The sequence below is a fragment of the Lucilia sericata genome, unplaced genomic scaffold (assembly GCF_015586225.1).
Source record: "Lucilia sericata isolate MDLA Ls3-8-SP2 unplaced genomic scaffold, ASM1558622v1 Contig000847F_arrow, whole genome shotgun sequence".
In the NCBI taxonomy this organism is placed as follows: domain Eukaryota; kingdom Metazoa; phylum Arthropoda; class Insecta; order Diptera; family Calliphoridae; genus Lucilia; species Lucilia sericata.
In genome coordinates, this window is record NW_023994839.1 from 170,837 (window position 1) to 194,661 (window position 23,825).

Sequence of the window (23,825 nt, forward strand, 5' to 3'; positions counted from 1 at the left end):
AAAAAAACCAACAACAAGTGCAGTTTTAAATTTAATTTTTACTATAATTAAAGGTGTAAGTAAATATTTAATATATAAATTTAGTTTTTAATTAAATATTTTGTTCAACTAAATTTCGAGTGCTTTTTAAAGCCTTATTTTCCAGTTTTAGTGTAAAGAAAGTTCGTTTAGTTTTTTGTTTATTAGAAAATAAATAGACACATTAGTTTTGTTTTCTGTAGTTCATACATTTATAGTTTAATTTTTAAATTAATGTATGAATATATGTAAAGATATAGGCATAACTTAGTTAAATAATAAAATAAAATAAAAAAACATTAACTTAGATTTCTGTTAAATTTTGTTTGTTTAAAAAATAGTGTTTTCATATGGCAGTCATTAATTTTTTTTAACACACTTATATATATTTACATATAGTTATATGTGAACATATAAATACATATATACATACATATATGTATATAATAAGTGTATATGTATATAACAATTTGTATATATAGTTTTGTATATTATATAAAGATGAGATAATATAACAATAATTTGACTTTAAAGTGTTGCAGTGTAATTATTACAAAATGAAATTTATTTTAATAAAAAAAAATATTTATGAAAGTAAATATATAAGTATAGGTATGTATGTAATAAGAAAAACAGTTAAACTTTTTAAATATGTAGTTATATGTATATATAATAATAATAATATATGTAATAATAATAATAAACATCAATTGTATAACACTGACTTCTTAAATTGGTTTATAATAATGATCCCATTTGTTAATTTTTAGTTTTTGTTTGTTAAATTTAATTTAGTTTTTTTTTTGTATAGTATTTGTACATACAATGTTATTAATAAAATTTTTTAGTTTTCCAGTTTTTTTTTTTTTTTTTTTGATTTTTTGATTTTCCATAAGAAATTATCCCTCGTTTATGTTTCTTTTTCAAAATTTAGCAAAGTATAACTAAAATCTCGGTCAATACTTTCGAAACGAAATTTTACTTGTTAAACATAATTTTAAGCCGTTTTCAGTTTCAGTTTCATTATGTTTTTCTGTTTCCCCTTTTATACTTTTCAGGTCAATTATTACGATATTGGTCCTCTTGATTGTTGCAGTACAAACTGTTGGCGTTGTTCTCATCTCTTAGACTGCAATTATAAAAAGACACTATTGAAAAAAAACAATTTTATTTACACAACTATCGTTGCTGATAGTTTGTTCGAAATGGACTAGACTTTTCCGTTTACATACCTTGATCAAATGTACTGGGATTTATGTAGCTTAAAAGATCCTGATCCGACATAGTGGTCAAGTCTTGGGGTATTGGTGCTAGTGGTGCTACAGCTGCTGCTGCAGCAGCTGCTACGGCTCCTACTGCTGCCGCCGCTACTGGATGTAGATTGGGTGTGGGAGGTGCTGGTGTTTCTTGGGTAACTACGGCTCCATTGGTGGTTATAGCCGCCGCTGCTACAGATTTCTGTAGGGCATTTTCAGTGGCCAGTGCAACAATCAGAGATTCTTGGGGTGGTGTTGTTCTTTAAATGAGAAATGAAGAAAAAGGGAAATTAATAACTGTATACTAACTAACTAACTAACTAACTAACTAACTAACTAACTAACTAACTAACTAACTAACTAACTAACTACTAACTAACTAACTAACTAACTAACTAACTAACTAACTACTACTAACTAACTAACTAACTAACTAACTAACTAACTAACTAACTAACTAACTAACTAACTAACTAACTACTAACTAACTAACTACTAACTAACTAACTAACTAACTACTAACTAACTAACTAACTAACTAACTAACTAACTACTAACTAACTAACTAACTAACTAACTAACTAACTAACTAACTAACTAACTAACTAACTAACTAACTAACTAACTAACTAACTACTAACTAACTAACTAACTAACTAACTACTAACTAACTAACTAACTAACTAACTAACTAACTAACTAACTAACTACTAACTAACTAACTAACTAACTAACTAACTAACTAACTACTAACTAACTAACTAACTAACTAACTAACTAACTAACTAACTACTAACTAACTAACTAACTAACTAACTAACTAACTAACTACTAACTAACTAACTAACTAACTAACTAACTAACTAACTACTAACTAACTAACTAACTAACTAACTAACTAACTAACTAACTAACTAACTAACTAACTAACTAACTAACTAACTAACTAACTAACTAACTAACTAACTAACTAACTAACTAACTAACTACTAACTAACTAACTAACTAACTAACTAACTAACTAACTACTAACTAACTAACTAACTAACTAACTAACTAACTAACTAACTACTAACTAACTAACTACTAACTAACTAACTAACTAACTAACTAACTAACTAACTAACTAACTAACTAACTACTAACTAACTAACTACCTAACTAACCTAACTAACTAACTAACTAACCGCTACTGGATGTAGATTGGGTGTGGGAGGTGCGGGTGTTTCTTGGGTACTACGGCTCCATTGGGGTTATAGCCGCCGCTGCTACAGATTTCTGTAGGGCATTTTCAGTGGCCAGTGCAACAATCAGAGATTCTTGGGGTGGTGTTGTTCTTTAAATGAGAAATGAAGAAAAAGGGAATTAATACTGTATACTACTAACTAACTAACTAACTAACTAACTAACTAACTAACTAACTAACTAACTAACTAACTAACTAACTAACTACTAACTAACTAACTAACTAACTAACTAACTAACTAACTAACTACTAACTAACTAACTAACTAACTAACTAACTACTAACTAACTAACTAACTAACTAACTAACTAACTAACTAACTACTAACTAACTAACTAACTAACTAACTAACTAACTAACTAACTACTAACTAACTAACTAACTAACTAACTACTAACTAACTAACTAACTAACTAACTAACTAACTAACTAACTACTAACTAACTACTAACTAACTAACTAACTAACTAACTAACTAACTAACTAACTAACTAACTAACTAACTAACTAACTAACTAACTAACTAACTAACTAACTAACTAACTAACTAACTACTAACTAACTAACTAACTAACTAACTACTAACTAACTAACTAACTAACTAACTAACTAACTAACTAACTAACTAACTAACTAACTAACTAACTAACTAACTAACTAACTAACTAACTAACTAACTAACTAACTAACTAACTAACTAACTAACTAACTAACTACTAACTACTAACTAACTAACTAACTAACTAACTAACTAACTAACTAACTAACTACTAACTAACTAACTAACTAACTAACTAACTAACTAACTAACTAACTAACTAACTAACTACTAACTAACTAACTAACTAACTAACTAACTAACTACTAACTAACTAACTAACTAACTAACTAACTAACTAACTAACTAACTAACTAACTAACTAACTAACTAACTAACTAACTAACTAACTAACTAACTAACTAACTAACTAACTACTAACTAACTATAACTAACTAACTAACTAACTAACTAACTAACTAACTAACTAACTAACTACTAACTAACTAACTAACTAACTAACTAACTAACTAACTAACTAACTAACTAACTAACTAACTAACTAACTAACTAACTAACTAACTAACTAACTACTAACTAACTAACTAACTACTACTAACTAACTAACTACTAACTAACTAACTAACTAACTAACTAACTAACTAACTAACTAACTACTAACTAACTAACTAACTAACTAAACTAACTAACTAACTAACTACTAACTAACTAACTAACCTAACTAACTAACTAACTACTAACTAACTAACTAACTAACTAACTAACTAACAACTAACTAACTAACTAACTACTAACTAACTAACTAACGCGTTGAATGAAAAGATCTGGTGAATTTTTAATGTAAAATTCAACACAAATTCCATCATGTAAATTTCAATAAAAAGGTTAGTGAATTTGTTCATCCTAAAGGTATGCTGTTACTTTTGATTACTATTTTGTTGTATTTTTCATCCCAATTTAAGTTTTACTACATCATTCTTAATGTATGCAAATCGTTTTTTTCCAAATCTACTCCTTAAGTTGTAAATCTTCGTTTTATTAGAAGAAATCTAGACTATAGAACAGTCTAGGTTATGGATTGTACTTTAGCGAAGACCATAGTCAAATTTATTATAACAGAAAAATTATTTTAATAAGGAAATAAAACAAATTGTATTAGTTATTTCAAATCACTCACCTTTTTCTTTTGCTGTTCAAATAGCGATATTCTCCCGTTTGCATTTCCTTGCATGCAACCAAAAACAATATTTCCACTTTGAAACACATACATATTTACATATATGCATACCCACCACTCTTTCGTGAACCTTTTTTCCTTTATTTTTCACAACTTTTCCCCTCAGACTTTTTTCCAAACTTTCCCACTACCCCTTTTAATTAATGCTTCTTTCTCATCACTTAACAAAACGAATAGCCCGACAAAAGAAAACCACCGATCGACGCGCTCGGCCTAACAAAATTGCAATGAATTTTTGGCAAATTTTTAAACACTTTTTTAAAACTAATAATTTAACACTTTTATAAACTTTTCTTCATAACGGTATTTATAAACAATTTTCAAACAAAAATATTTAAATATTAACAATTAATTAACGCTTTAAATTAATTTAAACAGGAAATTTTTCGCTACTAAAGAAGAAGACAAATAACAAAAGCAACAAAAGGTAATAGAAATTGTCGTTGTTGTTATTATTAGAACTCAATTTAAAGAGCAACTATCTACTAACAATAACAACAACTGCAATGACGGATGCTTTTTGTCATTGTTCCATTTCATTAGTTTTCTTAATATTTCTAAAGTGTTCGGTTGCTTAGGCTTAAAGATACTGTTTAAATTTAAATAAAACATAAATTAATTGTTAATAATAAAATATTTTTGTTGCATAATATTAAAGAAATGTTAATTTATATCGGTATATAAAAATATTTATAAAAATTTAAGAAATAAGTGAAAAATGTATTAGAAAATTTAATAAAAATGTGCAATTTGTCAAATTTGTTAAGGCAATTGTTAGAAGGCATCGAAACACGAAAGAGAGTGTTTTTGAGTGGGAGTGTAAGAGGGAGTATATGTATATTAGCAAATCATTAATATGTTGTTGTTATTACATTATTACAATTATTTAAAGAAATTGTATGTAACCAAAATGTGAGAAAAAAAAGTAACTACATATTGTGTTTCAGCTGTAAAATAAGGAGACAACTACAACAACAACAGAAATAAAGGCAAGTAATCTATATACCAGGCATGGAAAATTTAAATTTTGAAATATGTAGTACTAATTTAAAACAAAAATTATAACTTTTTATGTTTTAAAGTACTAAATTAATTTTCCATTGGACTATAGGCCAGACTAAAGACTAGACTGAACTATAGACTAGACTATGGACTAGTCTAGACTAGATTATTGACTAGACTATAGACTAGACTATAGACTGGACTATAGACTAGACTATAGACTAGACTATAGACTAGACTATAGACTAGACTATAGACTAGACTATAGACTAGACTATAGACTAGACTATAGACTAGACTATAGACTAGACTATAGACTAGACTATAGACTAGACTATAGACTAGACTATAGACTAGACTATAGACTAGACTATAGACTAGACTATAGACTAGACTATAGACTAGACTATAGACTAGACTATAGACTAGACTATAGACTAGACTATAGACTAGACTATAGACTAGACTATAGACTAGACTATAGACTAGACTAAAGACTAGACTATAGACTAGACTATAGACTAGACTATAGACTAGACTATAGACTAGACTATAGACTAGACTAGACTAGACTATAGACTAGACTATAGACTAGACTATAGACTAGACTATAGACTAGACTATAGACTAGACTATAGACTAGACTATAGACTAGACTATAGACTAGACTATAGACTAGACTATAGACTAGACTATAGACTAGACTATAGACTAGACTATAGACTACATACTATAGACTAGACTATAGACTAGACTATAGACTAGACTATAGACTAGACTATAGACTAGACTATAGACTAGACTATAGACTAGACTATAGACTAGACTATAGACTAGACTATAGACTAGACTATAGACTAGACTATAGACTAGACTATAGACTAGACTATAGACTAGACTATAGACTAGACTATAGACTAGACTATAGACTAGACTATAGACTAGACTATAGACTAGACTAGACTATAGACTAGACTATAGACTAGACTATAGACTAGACTATAGACTAGACTATAGACTAGACTATAGACTAGACTATAGACTAGACTATAGACTAGACTATAGACTAGACTATAGACTAGACTATAGACTAGACTATAGACTAGACTATAGACTAGACTATAGACTAGACTATAGACTAGACTATAGACTAGACTATAGACTAGACTATAGACTAGACTATAGACTAGACTATAGACTAGACTATAGACTAGACTATAGACTAGACTATAGACTAGACTATAGACTAGACTATAGACTAGACTATAGACTAGACTATAGACTAGACTATAGACTAGACTATTAGACTATAGACTAGACTATAGACTAGACTATAGACTAGACTATAGACTAGACTATAGACTAGACTATAGACTAGACTATAGACTAGACTATAGACTAGACTATAGACTAGACTATAGACTAGAATATAGACTAGACTATAGACTAGACTATAGACTAGACTATAGACTAGACTGTAGACTAGACTATAGACTAGACTATAGACTAGACTATAGACTAGACTATAGACTAGACTATAGACTAGACTATAGACTAGACTATAGACTAGACTATAGACTAGACTATAGACTAGACTACAGACTAGACTATATACTAGACTATAGACTAGACTATATACTAAAGACTAGATTATAGACTAAAGACTAGACTAGACTAGACTATAGACTAAAGACTAGACTATATACTAGACTAGAAAAAGTACTGAAAAAGTACCAAAGCTCTGAATTTTCCATGCCTGATATATGCAAAAAAAGTAAACACTTGATATTTTAGCTTTTTAATTTTATTTTTCATAAATTTATTTATTTTGAAACCATTTAGTTAACTATTCTATTCCTTGTACATTTAATAAGTTCAGTTTTGTTTTTTATATTTATTTTTCCCAATTTGTTAATAAATTCAATATTGTTTTTCTTTAACAATTAATTGTGTGTATATAATAGTTATTTATGTGTATAATATATAGTATAATAATTTATATTGTATAATTTCAGAAACCTTAGTTTTTATACTCTTTTTCCATTCGTTATACTAAATAGAGTGTGTGTAAACATTTAAAAACACTTATTTACTAAACATTAAATATAACATTCCAATTTTTTTTTTCAAAACACAGTCAGACATTTTCTTATTTTGTTCAGTTTTAAAACATTTTTTTTATAAATAACACCACAATTAAAAATCTTTAAGATTTCATTTTTAAAACACATTCATTTATTAATTTGACTTATTTTCAGCTGTTTCAGTTTTTATTTAAATATTTTATTAAGAGCCTAATATTTTATTTTTCGTTAATAAAATAATTAAGAAAAAAATATACAAAATAATGATAAAAATTTAAAGAAAATAATACAAATTGAAATTATTATATATAAAAAACCTAAAAGTGGAATTAGTTTATTTATTTATGAAATAAATTAATTTTGCAGTTTTAAATAGAAATTTTAAGATTATTAAAAGTGTCTATCTAAAAGTATATATTCCTAAAGGTAGGCACTTAGAATTATTTTTATTTTAATGAAAAATTAGGAAAAACTCGTAGTTGATTTACAGAATTAGTGACTGGGCAGCATAGCAGTCATTAATGCCCAAAACCAAATCTTATCTTAATAAAGTTGAGTAAATTTTAAAAAGATTTTGTCTTCGTTTGCTTTCAATCAGGAACAATTTAGTGGCAGTTTAGTTAAACGTTTTGTAGCAAAATTTTTATGGTTGTGTATATTGTCCTTTAATATTTTCCTTCCACGAAATGTAAACGCATTAATATATACCAAAAAAGTTATTATTTGTAAAATTAGAGATGCAATTTTAGGTGACGATATTTGTATGATTTTAAGTGGGGTAGTATAAAAATTTTTTGGAAATATGTAAATGTGGTATTCCTAAATGACTTGTTTGACATGAGCTTAAACAAGGAGTATTTGAGTTTACATACATATGTTTTCAAAATATACGAAAAATAAAAAATCTTTTGATTTTAAAGATTTTTTTATTTTTGGAATAGGTCGTAATTTTGAACTTTGGTAGTTGGACAACCGAATTACTATTAATATATAAAAATGTCGGAGCAATATCATTGATGGATCCAAAAATAAAGCATTTTCACTTTAAAAAATTAAAACAAAATGATGGTTTTTTTATTTAAAAACAACTTTAAGAACATCCCTGCAAAACTGATTGGAATACCTGATCCATTTAGGAAATCCCAAAACTACTCCCCTGCAAATATTATTGGAGTACATAATCCGTTTAGTTGTTGTTGTTTTAACAGATTGGCTGTGACTAAATATTGTTCCCTGGGGAAAAAAAACGTACGGTTGTTGTAGCTGTGGCTGAATTGACCATCTTTGGCTGATGGGAATCGAGCGAAGTTTCAATTGTCGTGGGAACGTAATCCGATTGTTGTAATAGCTAAAACTATACAATAATCTACTTGGTGAGCTCTACATCAATCTCTGGGCCTACAAATTGTGCTGCTTCAACTAGATGTGTCCATAAATCTATCGGACAAAGTGGGGACGGCACGGTCTATGCGTGACCAGTAATCATTAAGCCTTTTGCTCCATCCCTATCTTAGTTGTGCTATTACTACTCTTGTTTTCCGCGGCAGGCTTCATTCAGTGTCTGCTTTGGGCGGTAGGCGACCTCCAAGTACGACAATCATGCGGTATCTTGCAACCGCGGATTTAATGACGTCTCCGTTTAGTAGTCCTGTGTAATGCGGACATGTTCCCTGTTTATTTATTTGAAAACTACATGGTTCATAGCCTGCATTACATTGGACCATGTACTCTCATAATTTTAGCAAGGTAGTAGTTTTGAGATTACTCTGATGTTAAGCATGGATGGGTTACGTAGTTCTTATCTAGACCATCACAATGTTATATGTAGCGTTACAAACATTTATGTTTATGTGGAAGGTATCTTTACGGAAAACATTTTGGTATAAGATAACAAGTCATATTTTTCAATAAGTCGCTTTTACGCAATTCCGAGTTTGACATATGTATTTTTTTTAATAAAAATTTCCACTTTGGTCTGTATGTTCTATAATCCTAAAACTGGAATCAGAAAACAGAAAGCGGTTTTGGAAACCTTGATGTCTTCTGTAATTGTCTTCAAACTATTTCCCAGCACCGAGTGCAATGTGGGTCCTATGGACAAAATTGTAAAAAAGACCATTTTCGGCATTTACGCTCCAATTTTTGGGAATTGCAGGATTTTCTTTGATTTTTTACACTTTGTTTCCCTCTGATTTTTCGAATTTTCGTACTGATTTCGAATATTTTTAATATTTTTAACTTTTACACAATAATCGAAATGCTGTGAGCGAAATCTCCAAAAACATGCACATATTGTTCCTTTAATATCGAGTATCTTTCATTTGATATACATACAAATTTGGTGGTTTTCAACCACTAAATCACTTCTCGAAAGCGTATCTGATGGAGATGTAGAAGATTTTTATTACACGGTTATCAGGGGTCTTCAAAAAACTGATTACAACATTCATGCAGACAGACAGACAGACGAACAGACAGATCTATAAGGATACAGATTAATATTCTTTATAGGGTCGAAAAATGATATTGTGGAACTTACAAACGAAATGACAAACTCCCGAAGGTGCAGGGAATAAAAACGAGTCAAATACAATGCAATGGATTACTCATTGTGAGAAGCAAATAGAGTTACTCAAGCAGGACTCTAATGTGGAATACACAATTTCGTTATAACCGAGTGATATCATAAGCATGACATCAACAGCATAAATACAAAGGAACATTTTTAGACATGTGAAGATGTGTATACCCATCAAATTTTAAGATAATCGGTTTAGACAAAAAAAAAATTAAAACTTCGGCGCCATCTGTGGGACAAATTTAAAACTTTACACTTCTCATTAGGGTTCTATAAATCGACTTTCGAATAATCGAACAATCGACTTTTTGTCGAAAAAAGTCGAAAAGTCGAAGTCGACTATTTTGTTCCAAAAAAGTCGATAACTCGACTATCGTCTGTGAAAAAAGTCGAAAAGTCGACTTTGTTAATAAAAGTCGAAAAGTCGAAAAAAGTCGATAAGTCGAAAAAAAGTCGGAAAAAAGTCGAAAACTCGAAAATTGTAGAAAAAAGTCAAAAATAGTCGGAAATTTTAAAAAAGTGGAAAAAAAGTCAAAAACTCTAAAAAAAAAACTCGAAAAAAGTATAAAAATAGGCGAAAAAAATTCGAAAGAAGTCGAAAATAGTCAAAAAGTCGGAAAAAGTCGAAAAAAGTCGAAAAGTCGATTATTTATAAAATACTTAGAGTCGAAAAGTCTAAAAGTCGACTTTTAATTAAATGAAAAAGTCGAAAAAATCGACTTTTCATAAAATGCAAAAAGTCGAAAAGTCGACTTTTAACTAAATGAAAAAAGTCGACTTTTCGTTTCAACTATAGAATTCTACTTCTCATTATGCCTGAAACATATACATACATATGTATATGAAATTTTGTCCTATCAGGTGCCTTAGTTCCTGAGTTTATCGATTATTTATATAGATTTTGTAAAAAAGAAAACTTAAAAAAAAGGATTTTTTTAAAAATAAAAACTTTCCATTAACTATTTTTCGTTTTTTTAATTAACAAATTGTTTGTTTTTTATTTATTTAACTTAAAAAAAAATATATGATTGATTAATAATTAACAAAACCTTATAAAGCCTTAATAAAAGAAAGAAAAAATTTTCAAAAAAAATTTACAAAACAAAGACTTAGCAAATAAACATGACTAATTAATACTTAGTTTAAATAAAAACTAAAAAAATAATATAATATAATAATATAAAGTATATAACAAAAAAAAAAAAGAATTTAAAGATAAAAACTAAAAGTCTTTTAAAATTTTTTCTCTCTGCCAATTTTTTGCTTTTCATTGTTTTCTTTTTATGTAAGGGATTTTTTAAGTTAAAAATTATGATTAAATATGAAAAAAAATGTAGTTACTATAAAAAAAAATTAAATAACATAATTCAGACTTGAGCATTTCTAAGAAAAAAAAGTGACACAAATGTAAAAAAAGGTAATAAATATTACGTATATGAGAGATATTTGGAAAAAAAATAAAAACAGAAAAGTTAAATAAATTGTTACAAGGGGGAATTTAAAGGAAAACTAAAAACTTTAGCATAGTTTTAGGTGAAATTTATTAATTAGTACAAATTTTGTATTTAGTTTATAGAAAAAAACCAACAACAAGTGCAGTTTTAAATTTAATTTTTACTATAATTAAAGGTGTAAGTAAATATTTAATATATAAATTTAGTTTTTAATTAAATATTTTGTTCAACTAAATTTCGAGTGCTTTTAAAGCCTTATTTTCCAGTTTTAGTGTAAAGAAAGTTCGTTTAGTTTTTTTTGTTTATTAGAAAATAAATAGACACATTAGTTTTGTTTTTGTTTTGTAGTTCATACATTTATAGTTTAATTTTTAAATTAATGTATGAATATATGTAAAGATATAGGCATAACTTAGTTAAATAATAAAATAAAATAAAAAAACATTAACTTAGATTTCTGTTAAATTTTGTTTAAAAAATAGTGTTTTCATATGGCAGTCATTAATTTTTTTTTTAACACACTTATATATATTTACATATAGTTATATGTGAACATATAAATACATATATACATACATATATGTATATAATAAGTGTATATGTATATAACAATTTGTATATATAGTTTTGTATATTATATAAAGATGAGATAATATAACAATAATTTGACTTAAAGTGTTGCAGTGTAATTATTACAAAATGAAATTTATTTTAATAAAAAAAAATATTTATAAAAGTAAATATATATGTATAGGTATGTATGTAATAAGAAAAACAGTTAAACTTTTTAAATATGTAGTATATGTATATATAATAATATAATATATATGTAATAATAATAATAAAACATCAATTGTATAACACTGACTTCTTAAATTGGTTTATAATAATGATCCCATTTGTTAATTTTTAGTTTTTGTTTGTTAAATTTAATTTAGTTTTTTTTGTATAGTATTTGTACATACAATGTTATTAATAAAATTTTTCAGTTTTCCAGTTTTTTTTTTTGATTTTTTGATTTTCCATAAGAAATTTATCCCTCGTTTATGTTTCTTTTTCAAAATTTAGCAAAGTATAACTAAAATCTCGGTCAATACTTTCAAAACGAAATTTTACTTGTTAAACATAATTTTAAGCCGTTTTTCAGTTTCAGTTTCATTATGTTTTTCTGTTTTCCCTTTTATACTTTTCAGGTCAATTATTACGATATTGGTCCTCTTGATTGTTGTAGTACAAACTGTTGGTGTTGTTCTCATCTCTTAGACTGCAATTATAAAAAGACACTATTGAAAAAAACAATTTTAATTACACAACTATCGTTGCTGATAGTTTGTTCGAAATGGACTAGACTTTTCCGTTTACATACCTTGATCAAATGTACTGGGATTTATGTAGCTTAAAAGATCCTGATCCGACATAGTGGTCAAGTCTTGGGGTATTGGTGCTAGTGGTGCTACAGCTGCTGCTGCAGCAGCTGCTACGGCTCCTACTGCTGCCGCCGCTACTGGATGTAGATTGGGTGTGGGAGGTGCTGGTGTTTCTTGGGTAACTACTACGGCTCCATTAGTGGTTAGCCGCCGCTGCTACGATTTCTGTAGGGCATTTTCAGTGGCCAGTGCAACAATCAGAGATTCTTGGGGTGGTGTTTGTTCTTTAAAGAGAAATGAGAAAAGGAAATTAATAATTGTATATGAATTTTAGGAACTAACTAACTAACTAACTAACTAACTAACTAACTAACGAACGAACGAACTAACTAACTAACTAACTAACTAACTAACTAACTAACTAATCAACTAACTAACTAACTAACTAACTAACACTAACTAACTAACTAACTAACTAACTAACTAACTAACTACTAACTAACTAACTAACTAACTAACTAACTAACAACTAACTAACTAACTAACTAACTAACTAACTAACTACTAACTAACTACTAACTAACTAACTAACTACTAACTAACTACTAACTAACTACTACTAACTAACTACTAACTAACTAACTAACTACTACTAACTAACTAACTAACTAACTAACTAACTAACTAACTAACTAACTAACTAACTAACTAACTAACTAACTACTAACTAACTAACTAACTAACTAACTACTACTAACTAACTAACTAACTAACTAACTAACTAACGTAACTAACTAACTAACTAACTAACTAACTAACTACTAACTAACTAACTAACTAACTACTAACAACTAACTAACTAACTACTACTAACTAACTAACTAACTAACTACTACTACACTAACTAACTAATAACTAACTAACTAACTAACTAACTAACTAACTAACTAACTAACTACTAACTAACTAACTAACTAACTAACTAACTAACTAACTAACTAACTAACTAACTAACTAACTTAAACTAACTAACTAACTAACTAACTAACTAACTAACTAACTAACTAACTAACTAACGAACTAACTACTACTAACTAACTACTAACTAACTAACTAACTAACTAACTAACTAACTAACTATAACTAACTAACTAACTACTAACTAACTAACTAACTAACCTAACTAACTAACTAACCTAACTAACTAACTAAACTACTACATAATCTAACTAACTAACTAACTAACTAAAACTAACTAATCACTAACTAAACTAACTACCTAACTAACTAACTAACTAACTAACTAACTAACTAACTAACTAACTAACTAACTAACTAACTAACTAACTAACTAACTCAACTAACTAACTAACTAACATAACTAACTAACTAACTAACTAACTAACTACTAACTAACTAACTAACTAACTAACTAACGAACTAACTAACTAACTACTAACTAACTAACTACTAACTAACTAACTACTAACTAACTAACTAACTAACTAACTAACTAACTAACTAACTAACTAACTAACTACCTACTAACTAACTAACTAACTAACTACTAACTAACTAACTAACTAAACTAACTAACTAACTAACTAACTAACGAACGAACAACGAACTACTACTAACTAACTAACTAACGAACGAACTAACTAACTAACTAACTAACTACTAACTAACTAACTAACTAACTAACTACTAACTAACTACTAACTAACTAACTAACTAACTAACTAACAACTAACTAACAACTAACTAACTAACTAACTAACTAACTAACTAACTAACTACTAACTAACTAACTAACTGACTAACAAACTAACTAACTAACCAACCAAATAACTACTAGGTTATTAGGTTGATAGGAGGATGTATACTACATCAAATCCGAAGAAATACACCTAGGCCACTATCGGGCCTGTTGTGCGCTCCAATTCAAGAAAAAAAAAATTTCACTGAATGTATTATTTTTCCATGTTCAGAAACTCAGTTTCCTGGATGTAATTCCTACGAATCTTCCAATCGGTGTTGGTTAAGAATGTATTTCCGGAATAACATCACTTCCAAGATACTTGGATCAAACTTCGACGAATGCCTGACAATGGCAAAGAAAGTGCTCCAGAGTTTCACTGTCCCTCTCCACATGCTCTACATTCGTCTGAATTCGCACGTCCAATTTTGTATAGATGTGCTCGTAATCCTGTGTGTCCACTGAGAATACGTACCATCATACTAACCTCAGACTGCTCATTTTGAGAAGATTTCTCGTCTTGCTCTCATCAGGGTCACCCCATAGAATCTTTGTGGTTCTACCCACCTAACTAACTAACGAACTAATCAACGAACGAACGACTAAACGAACGAAGAACGAACGAAGCAACGAACGAACGAACGAACGACGAACGAACGAAAACGAACGAACGAACGAACGAACGAACGAACGAACGAAGAACGAACGAACGAACGAACGAACGAACGAACGAACGAACGAAACGAACGAACGAACGAAAGAACGAACGAACGAAAACGAACGAACGAACGAAACGAAACGAACGAACGAACGAAAACGAACGAACGAACGAACGAAGAACGAACGAACGAACGAACGAACGAACGAAAAAAAACGAACGAACGAACGAACGAAAAACGAAAACACGAAAAAAAAAAAAACGAAAACGAACGAACGAACAACGAACGAACGAACGAACGAACGAACGAACGAACGAACGAACGAACGAACGAACGAACGAACTAACGAACGAACGAACGAACGAACGAACTAACGAACTAACTAACTAACTAACTAACGAACTAAAAAAACGAACTAACGAACTAACTAACTAACTAACTAATAACTAACGAACTAACGAACTAACTAACTAACTAACGAACTAACTAACGAACGAACGAACGTAACTGAACTAACGAACTAAACGAACTAACTAACTAACTAACTAACTAACTAACTACCGTAACGTAACTAACTTAACTAACTAACTAATAACTAACGAACTATAACTAACTAACTAACCAACTAACTAACTAACTAACTAACTAACTAACTACTAACTAACAACTAAACTAACTAACTAACTAATAACTGATACCAAACTAACTAAGGTCAATTATGGAGCTTAGTTCTTATTAATATCTATTGAAAGTTTTCTTAAAACATTAGTTAAGTACTTACATGCCTAAGGCGGGAAACTGTGATGACACGTTTTCATTGACATTAACAGCATGGCGGCCGTAACATTGGCCTGTGTAGTGGGTGCCACATCCGAGTGATTCAATAACAAATTCAAAGGATTACACGACAAAGGATCTGCATTGACAGTCTGTGAAGACATAATTTGCTGTTGCGGTGACTGATGCGTTTGATGACTGCTATGACAATGATGATGATGTTGGGTCTGTTGTTCTTGATTGGAAATAAAATCGGCTGCTGCTTTAATGATCATATTACTCACGGCCGTCGAGGTGGCGGTGGTAACTTCAGGTTGCATAGAGGAGGGGGTGGGTGGCACGGCAACTGTTGTATCACTGGGCGGTGTCATTATGATGTTGCTTAAGGCCAACGCCGCTACAGCAGCATCTTGTTGTGTGGGTTGGGCTTGCATGGCAATATCGTTGAGTATGGAATTGGCCATGGTGACCTGATGTGGCGCCATAATATTCGGCACCACCGCTGTGGCAGCCCCATTGTCCGAACACAGTATAGTGGAGGGTGAAACGGAGGGGTTCATTATGATGTCGGTAGATAGACCGGTCGATTGGCTAACTTCAGGATTAACACTGACCGAGGATGCTGAGCCGTTAGGCATTAATTGTTGCAGCGGCAAGGAGGGAGTTAATTGTACAGAAGGTTCAGAATTCAAGATAATATCTTGTGTTATGGGTGAATTGTGACTGGTGAGTGAGTTGGAAGGTGAAGTGCCCGACAAGGGAGAACCCGAGGCGGATGACGAACTGGCCGAGGAATTTGAGAGACTACGTTCGAGTACTACTGCAGCAGCCGCCGCTGCCAGCTGCAGCTGTGGTTTGTGGTGTAGCCAAAATATCGGTGAGAGCATGATCTATGGCAGCATTGTTGGTGACACCAAATAATGAAGGTTCTGGCACTGGATCCGAGGCATCAGCCACATTTGCCGACTTGGCCAAATCTGTTATAAATTTATCCACTTTAGCCACTGACACAGCTTTGGCAATTTCATTCTTAACCGCCATTTCAACGGCTGCTGCCACAGCCACTTCCATGGGTGTGGTAGTGGGGGCCGCTGGAGCCACAGGGAATCCCTGCATACTGTTATTATCATACATCATGGCATCCATGCTGGTCTTGCGACCATAACGTGAATGATATTGCAATGCCGTGGGACTTTGAGGTCCGCCCACACCACAAGCCGCCACTACAGATTCGGGTGAGTGTATAGCATCAGCTAAAGAGTTTTGCGAAGTTTCATCTAACAATTCAGTTTTTAAAGCTTCAGCTGCCACCACAGCATTGAGATGCACCAATTGCTGTTCCGATATCAATGGCTGTGTAGTATTCAAAGATGGCCGTCTCACAACCATGGGCATTTGTGTGGTAATGGGTGGGTGGCATCATGTCAGCATCAATTTCATGTTTAGTTTCTGTTGTAGGCCAGAGAGAGCCAGAGGCCGCTGCCACTGCTGCGGCCGGTGTGGTATCCATAAAAGTGCCATCTACAAATATACAGGAAAACTAATTAGTAACGCCCAATGGGTAGGAAATAGTAATGTTTCATTTGTTTGATGTTGGTGGGTATATATTTTTTAGAAGGAATTATATTTTATTTAATGAAAAAGTAAATAATAAATTATTTAATTTTATTTTATTTTCTATTAAGTTTTTTTTTTTTTTTTGAGTAGAAAGTCTAATAAAAAAAGGTCTTTTTTAGTGTTGTTTGGTAAGAAGAAAGACTTAAAAATTAAGGAGAATATTTTAATTTTTTTGGTTTCTTTTATACCATAATTATACCCTAATGGTGGGTTAAAGTAGGTCACTTAAAAACTAATTAACTAAAAGACTAAAATGAGTTGTTTATATGGTATTTAATAATAAAAAATAAAAATAATAAAATTAAAAATATTAAATTTAAATCATAAGCAAAGTTTTTGATTTGAAACAAAAATGTAAATAATTTTTGTTTAATAACTAATTTTACTTAAAACTAAAATAGTATTAATTATTTTTTTTTAACAGAGTACGAAAAAGAACTTGACAAATAAATGTTATTCTAAAACCAATTAACAAAATTTTAAAAAAAAAAACTAAAAGATTTTTGTAACCTTTTTTTTATGAGAATATATAGCAATTAAGTTGATTTGTTCATTTATTTGCTAAGTTATTTGAAATTACTTTTTTTTTAAGGATAAAATAATAAAACATTAAAAAAAGTCTATAAGAAAATTAAAAATTTAAGACTTTTTTCTCACACATACACAAAGCCAAATCTTTTTACAGTTAAACGATGACATTTTCTAAAAACTTCAAAAACATTCAAAATTCACTCACAAAACCCAGTTTTAACATTCACTACAATTCTCTTTTACTCTCAGACACACAAATATGTATTCTCAAACATTTCAACACTGAAGCAAATATTCATACAACAATCAAGCTCTCACACTCTTTTTAAAGCTCTCACTCTTTAAGTAATTTCAATTTTTCGTTTTCTTAATTTTACACTAAATACTAAATTCTTAAAGTTAAAAAAACCGCAGCCATTTCTTAAAATAATAAAAAAAAACTTAAAACTAATAGTAGACATAAATTATGAGAAATATGGTGAAATAAAGTGTTGTTTGATTTCAATTTCTTTTTTTATGCGCAAAATTTAATTTTACTTAAATTTGGTTAAGTGTAATTTAGAAAAAATTGTCGTTTTTTTTTTTTTAATTGTGTACGATTTTATAATTGAGTTGTAAACGCTTTTGGCTATTAAAGAGAGCTCTGGGCAATTAAACGCTGTATGGAACCTGTTCAAAATAAAACAAACAAAAAAAATAACAAGAAAAAACTTCTTTACACAACAAACAAAATAGGAAACACTTAACCAACGTTGTTTAGTAAACTTCCTTAGCAGCCTTAAGTTTTCAACTTTTTGCTGTTCCCCACAATTTCTTCAGCTCAAAGTCCTGGTTTTCTATATGACTTGTTAAGCTCTCTTTAACTCTTCTCTCTGTCTTTCAAGTTCATTTAAGCCACTGTTGTCTCGAGGTGTTTATAGAGAGTAAATTTTAAACATATTTGTTGAAATTTTAGAAGAAGTGTTTGTGTTTTATAATAGATTGATGAATGTTTATTAGAATAAGGGAATGAGAGTTAGTGTTATTTATAATGAGTTTTAAAAGAGGAAACAAATACAAATGTATATTTTTTTTATATGGAAAAGAAGGGAAATACTTTTGTTAGAGAAAATATATAAGTAAAAATATGTTCTATAAATATAAAAAAAAAATAAAATTTCAATATTTTACTTTACCAAAAATGTGTAGTATACTTTACAAACGTAGTAGGTAGTAGAAGAGAAGACGACATCGCACCTTTATTTGTTTTTTTTTTTTTATTTGGGTGAAGACTATTGGCTTGAAAAGTCTCTGTAGAAAAATACTATTTCTAAATGTTGGGAAATTTAAATTTTCAACAAAATATAATAATACAAAATTTAGAAAACAATTTTAAAAACAAAAACTATAGAGAAACAATAATTTTTTAATTAGTTGTAGTAGAACAAAAGAAAATTTAAGCAAAATTGTTATCGAGAATATACTGAAGTACTATTACAATAATAGGTAATAACAACAGACGTCAATGTAATAATTGACGAAACAGCAAAATAAGAAAATTATAAATGTTAAATCGATGTAGAATACAATTTTTCTAGTGAAGTACCTTTAAGACAATGAAACAAAAATCAACACTTTCAATTAAGTTGCTTATTAGGATGATATTCTTTATTTAACAAAAATTTCTTTACAAAGAACTGAAATTTGAAACAGCGCATTAAAACTGAACTAGAATTGAATTAGAACTGACTAGAACTAGAACTGAACTAGAACTGAACTAGAACTGAACTAGAACTGAACTAGAACTATGAACTAGAACTGAACTAGAACTAGAACTGAACTAGAACTGAACTAGAACTGAACTAGAACTGAACTAGAACTGAACTAGAACTGAACTAGAACTGAACTAGAACTGAAACTAGAACTGAACTAGAACTAACTAGAACTGAACTAGAACTGAACTAGAACTGAACTAGAACTGAACTAGAACTGAACTAGAACGAACTAGAACTGAACTAGAACTGAACTAGAACTGAACTAGAACTGAACTAGAACTGAACTAGAACTGAACTAGAACTGAACTAGAACTGAACTAGAACTGAACTAGAACTGAACTAGAACTGAACTAGAACTGAACTAGACTGAACTAGAACTGAACTAGAACTGAAACTAGAACTGAACTAGAACTGAACTAGAACTGAACTAGAACTGAACTAGAACTGAACTAGAACTGAACTAGAACTGAACTAGAACTGAACTAGAACTGAACTAGAACTGAACTAAGAACTGAACTAGAACTGAACTAGAACTGAACTAGAACTGAACTAGAACTGAACTAGAACTGAACTAGAACTGAACTAGAACTGAACTAGAACTGAACTAGAACTGAACTAGAACTGAACTAGAACTGAACTAGAACTGAACTAGAACTGAACTAGAACTGAACTAGAACTGAACTAGAACTGAACTAGAACTGAACTAGAACTGAACTAGAACTGAACTAGAACTGAACTAGAACTGAACTAGAACTGAACTAGAACTGAACTAGAACTGAACTAGAACTGAACTAGAACTGAACTAGAACTGAACTAGAACTGAACTAGAACTGAACTAGAACTGAACTAGAACTGAACTAGAACTGAACTAGAACTGAACTAGAACTGAACTAGAACTGAACTAGAACTGAACTAGAACTGAACTAGAACTGAACTAGAACTGAACTAGAACTGAACTAGAACTGAACTAGAACGAACTGAACTAGAACTGAACTAGAACTGAACTAGAACTGAACTAGAACTGAACTAGAACTGAACTAGAACTGAACTAGAACTGAACTAGAACTGAACTAGAACTGAACTAGAACTGAACTAGAACTGAACTAGAACTGAACTAGAACTGAACTAGAACTGAACTAGAACTGAACTAGAACTGAACTAGAACTGAACTAGAACTGAACTAGAACTGAACTAGAACTGAACTAGAACTGAACTAGAACTGAACTAGAACTGAACTAGAACTGAACTAGAACTGAACTAGAACTGAACTAGAACTGAACTAGAACTGAACTAGAACTGAACTAGAACTGAACTAGAACTGAACTAGAACTGAACTAGAACTGAACTAGAACTGAACTAGAACTGAACTAGAACTGAACTAGAACTGAACTAGAACTGAACTAGAACTGAACTAGAACTGAACTGAACTGAACTAGAACTGAACTAGAACTGAACTAGAACTGAACTAGAACTGAACTAGAACTGAACTAGAACTGAACTAGAACTGAACTAGAACTGAACTAGAACTGAACTAGAACTGAACTAGAACTGAACTAGAACGGAACTAGAACTGAACTAGAACAGAACTAGAACAGAACTAGAACTGAATTAGAAAGAACTTCAAATGTCAAAGACATTTTCGAAGACAACGGTATCTCCAATAACATTTTGCTTCAATTCTCTTGCAAATGTAGTGTGTGTGTGTGCGTTTTCAAACATATAGTTACAAATGTTAAGTGTTAATTAGATTAAGAAAATAAATAAAAACATTAAAACAGAAAATCGGCTAAAGGTTTTAGGAAAAAAGGAATCTTAAGAAGGATAACAAGGTACAAGTAGTAGTAGTGGAAAAAGCAAAAGGTAATAGGTAATAGAAGTTAGCATAATTTAGTAGCTCTAATATTAACATTGACAAGAAAGAGTGGCTTAAAAAAATTTGTAAATATATATTTTTAACTAATTTTTTGGTAATTTATTTTTACTTAAATAAAATGTGAGGTTATGGAGGGGATTTTTATTTCGATTATTTTCATAAACTAAGTAGTAAAAATTATTTGAAATGCATATAAAAGATATAAATGTTGAGAGAAAAAATGTAATTGTTTCAGTTTTTTTTTATTTTTTAAACCAGTACCCTAATGTACAGATGCAGCAAGTGATGAACAGCACCAAAGCAGCAGTAACAGTGGATGTAGCAAGTGTTGATTTTGGTAGTGGTAGTAGAACACATACACATACATTCAGCAGCTGGAGGAGGGGAAGGAAGGATGATGACTTAAAGATGAAAGTGAGTGGAGTTGATGATCGTCATTTTGTAGTTTAACAAACAGCACAAGGTCTGGTTATTCCATTAGTTCTCATGTTGTTTTTCAAACTTTTTATAAAAACCAGCTTCTTTAAAGCAAATCATCATATAGCAGCAATTATCTCTCATTTCTCCATTTAGAGATTTTTCCTTTTCAATTCTGGTTAATATGGAAAAATCTTGTTATCTTGCTTGCTAGTGTTTGTTCACTCCCATTTGTTTTGTATAAATTCTGGTTTCTTGATATTGGTTGGACCTTGTTAGTGTTTTGATTTTCTTGTCATATTCTATATTGTGTTTTCAACTTATATTTTTTGGGATTCTATTTAATGTTTTGTCTAAATCGGTTGCATTTTTTTCTGATCTATGTATATTTTGTATTATTTTATAGTTATTTATTTGAGTTTTTAAGTATATTTCTTTTAATATTTTTAATAAATCGCATTTCACGAACCTAAATTGCTAAGAGAAGGAAAATAAAGTAAAAATAACATTTTCAGATTAATGTTGTTTAAAAAATCCTGGTTTGTATTTTTTTTATTTTATATTTTTTTTTTTTTTTTTTTTTGTGGATATTTTCAATTGCAGTTGTTGGTTTTGTTTTTTGTTCTTTAATAATAATTGAAAATCATTTAAGGGGTTGGTTTTTGATTCAATTAATTCAATTGGTGCGTTGATTTCATTTTTTTTCACATTTAATTTTTACAATTGCTTTATAAACTGCATAAACTGTATGTTTGATTTTTTTTAGTTTGAGTTTGTGAGGGGAAAATTATTACTTCTTAGAGATCTTACAGTTGTTTTTGAAAAATTCCCTTGATCTTGTTGTTTCATGTGAATTTCATTTTTAGCTTCTATGGTTGTACTTTCAAAATTTATTGAAATAAAAATTTCTAACAAATTATATCCAATTGTTTGTCGTTTGTTGCATTTATTTGTTTTAAGTTTAAATTTCAAATAAAGATGAAAAACTCTTTAGTTTTGATGCTAAAAAAAAATTCTTTTATTTTTAAAGAAATCAATAAAAATCTGGAATTTTGTTGACTGTTTGTTGTTCAAAAATTCAAAATCTTAACCAAGAAAACTCTGCTCTCATACACACACAAAAACTCATGCACCACCAGCTGAGACACACTTCCCCTGACAATCACACCTGTGAAACCAATATTACAAACCCACCCATAATTGGAAAATTAAAAAAGAAATATGTAAATGTTAACTTAAAAAAATATCAAAGTTAAAATATTAATTAAGTAGAATGGATAAGAATCACAATCGCACACACAATCTCACGACAAAATTTTGAATAGCGAATCATTTCAATTGTTTAATTTTTTTAATTTTTTCGTGTTTGTCTTCAAGAAAAATTGCAAATCAAATTCCCCTTATTAAAGCATCAATTAATAAAAATGTTGTTCCTTCGAACTGTTTTTTAATAACAATAATAATAAAGAATTGACTCAATCATACTGAGCAGAGTTGTTTTGATTAGTTTTGAATTTGCTGCCTCCTGCTTGTTGCTGATTGTTATAGTTGCACTTTTATAGTTATTACTAGATAAAACAAAGATCTTAAAATTTATGCAGAATTAAGGATTTCTAAAACTTAAAATTATTCTAAAC

General features: G+C 29.6%; 2 protein-coding genes across 2 annotated transcripts in view; both read right to left on the reverse strand.

Annotated features, from left to right (window-relative positions):
• Positions 1–853: 853 nt before the first annotated feature.
• On the reverse strand, positions 854–4,300 carry LOC119608533. Its single transcript, XM_037962988.1, has 4 exons — positions 4,257–4,300; positions 2,515–2,610; positions 1,251–1,534; positions 854–1,166 (listed from the first exon to the last, which is right to left on the reverse strand). The coding sequence occupies exons 1-4, from the start codon at positions 4,298–4,300 to the stop codon at positions 1,078–1,080; spliced, it is 513 nt and encodes a 170-aa protein (XP_037818916.1). The 3' UTR covers positions 854–1,077.
• Positions 4,301–12,431: 8,131 nt separating this feature from the next.
• LOC119608535 (nuclear factor of activated T-cells 5-like) overlaps positions 12,432–23,825 on the reverse strand; it is a gene marked incomplete at its 5' end in the record, with an annotated part of 29,994 nt that continues 18,600 nt past the window's right edge. The window contains 5 exon segments of the mRNA XM_037962991.1: positions 12,432–12,717; positions 12,801–13,085; positions 16,001–16,836; positions 16,838–17,409; positions 17,411–17,517. Coding sequence (XP_037818919.1) covers positions 12,629–12,717; positions 12,801–13,085; positions 16,001–16,836; positions 16,838–17,409; positions 17,411–17,517 — 1,889 coding nt within the window.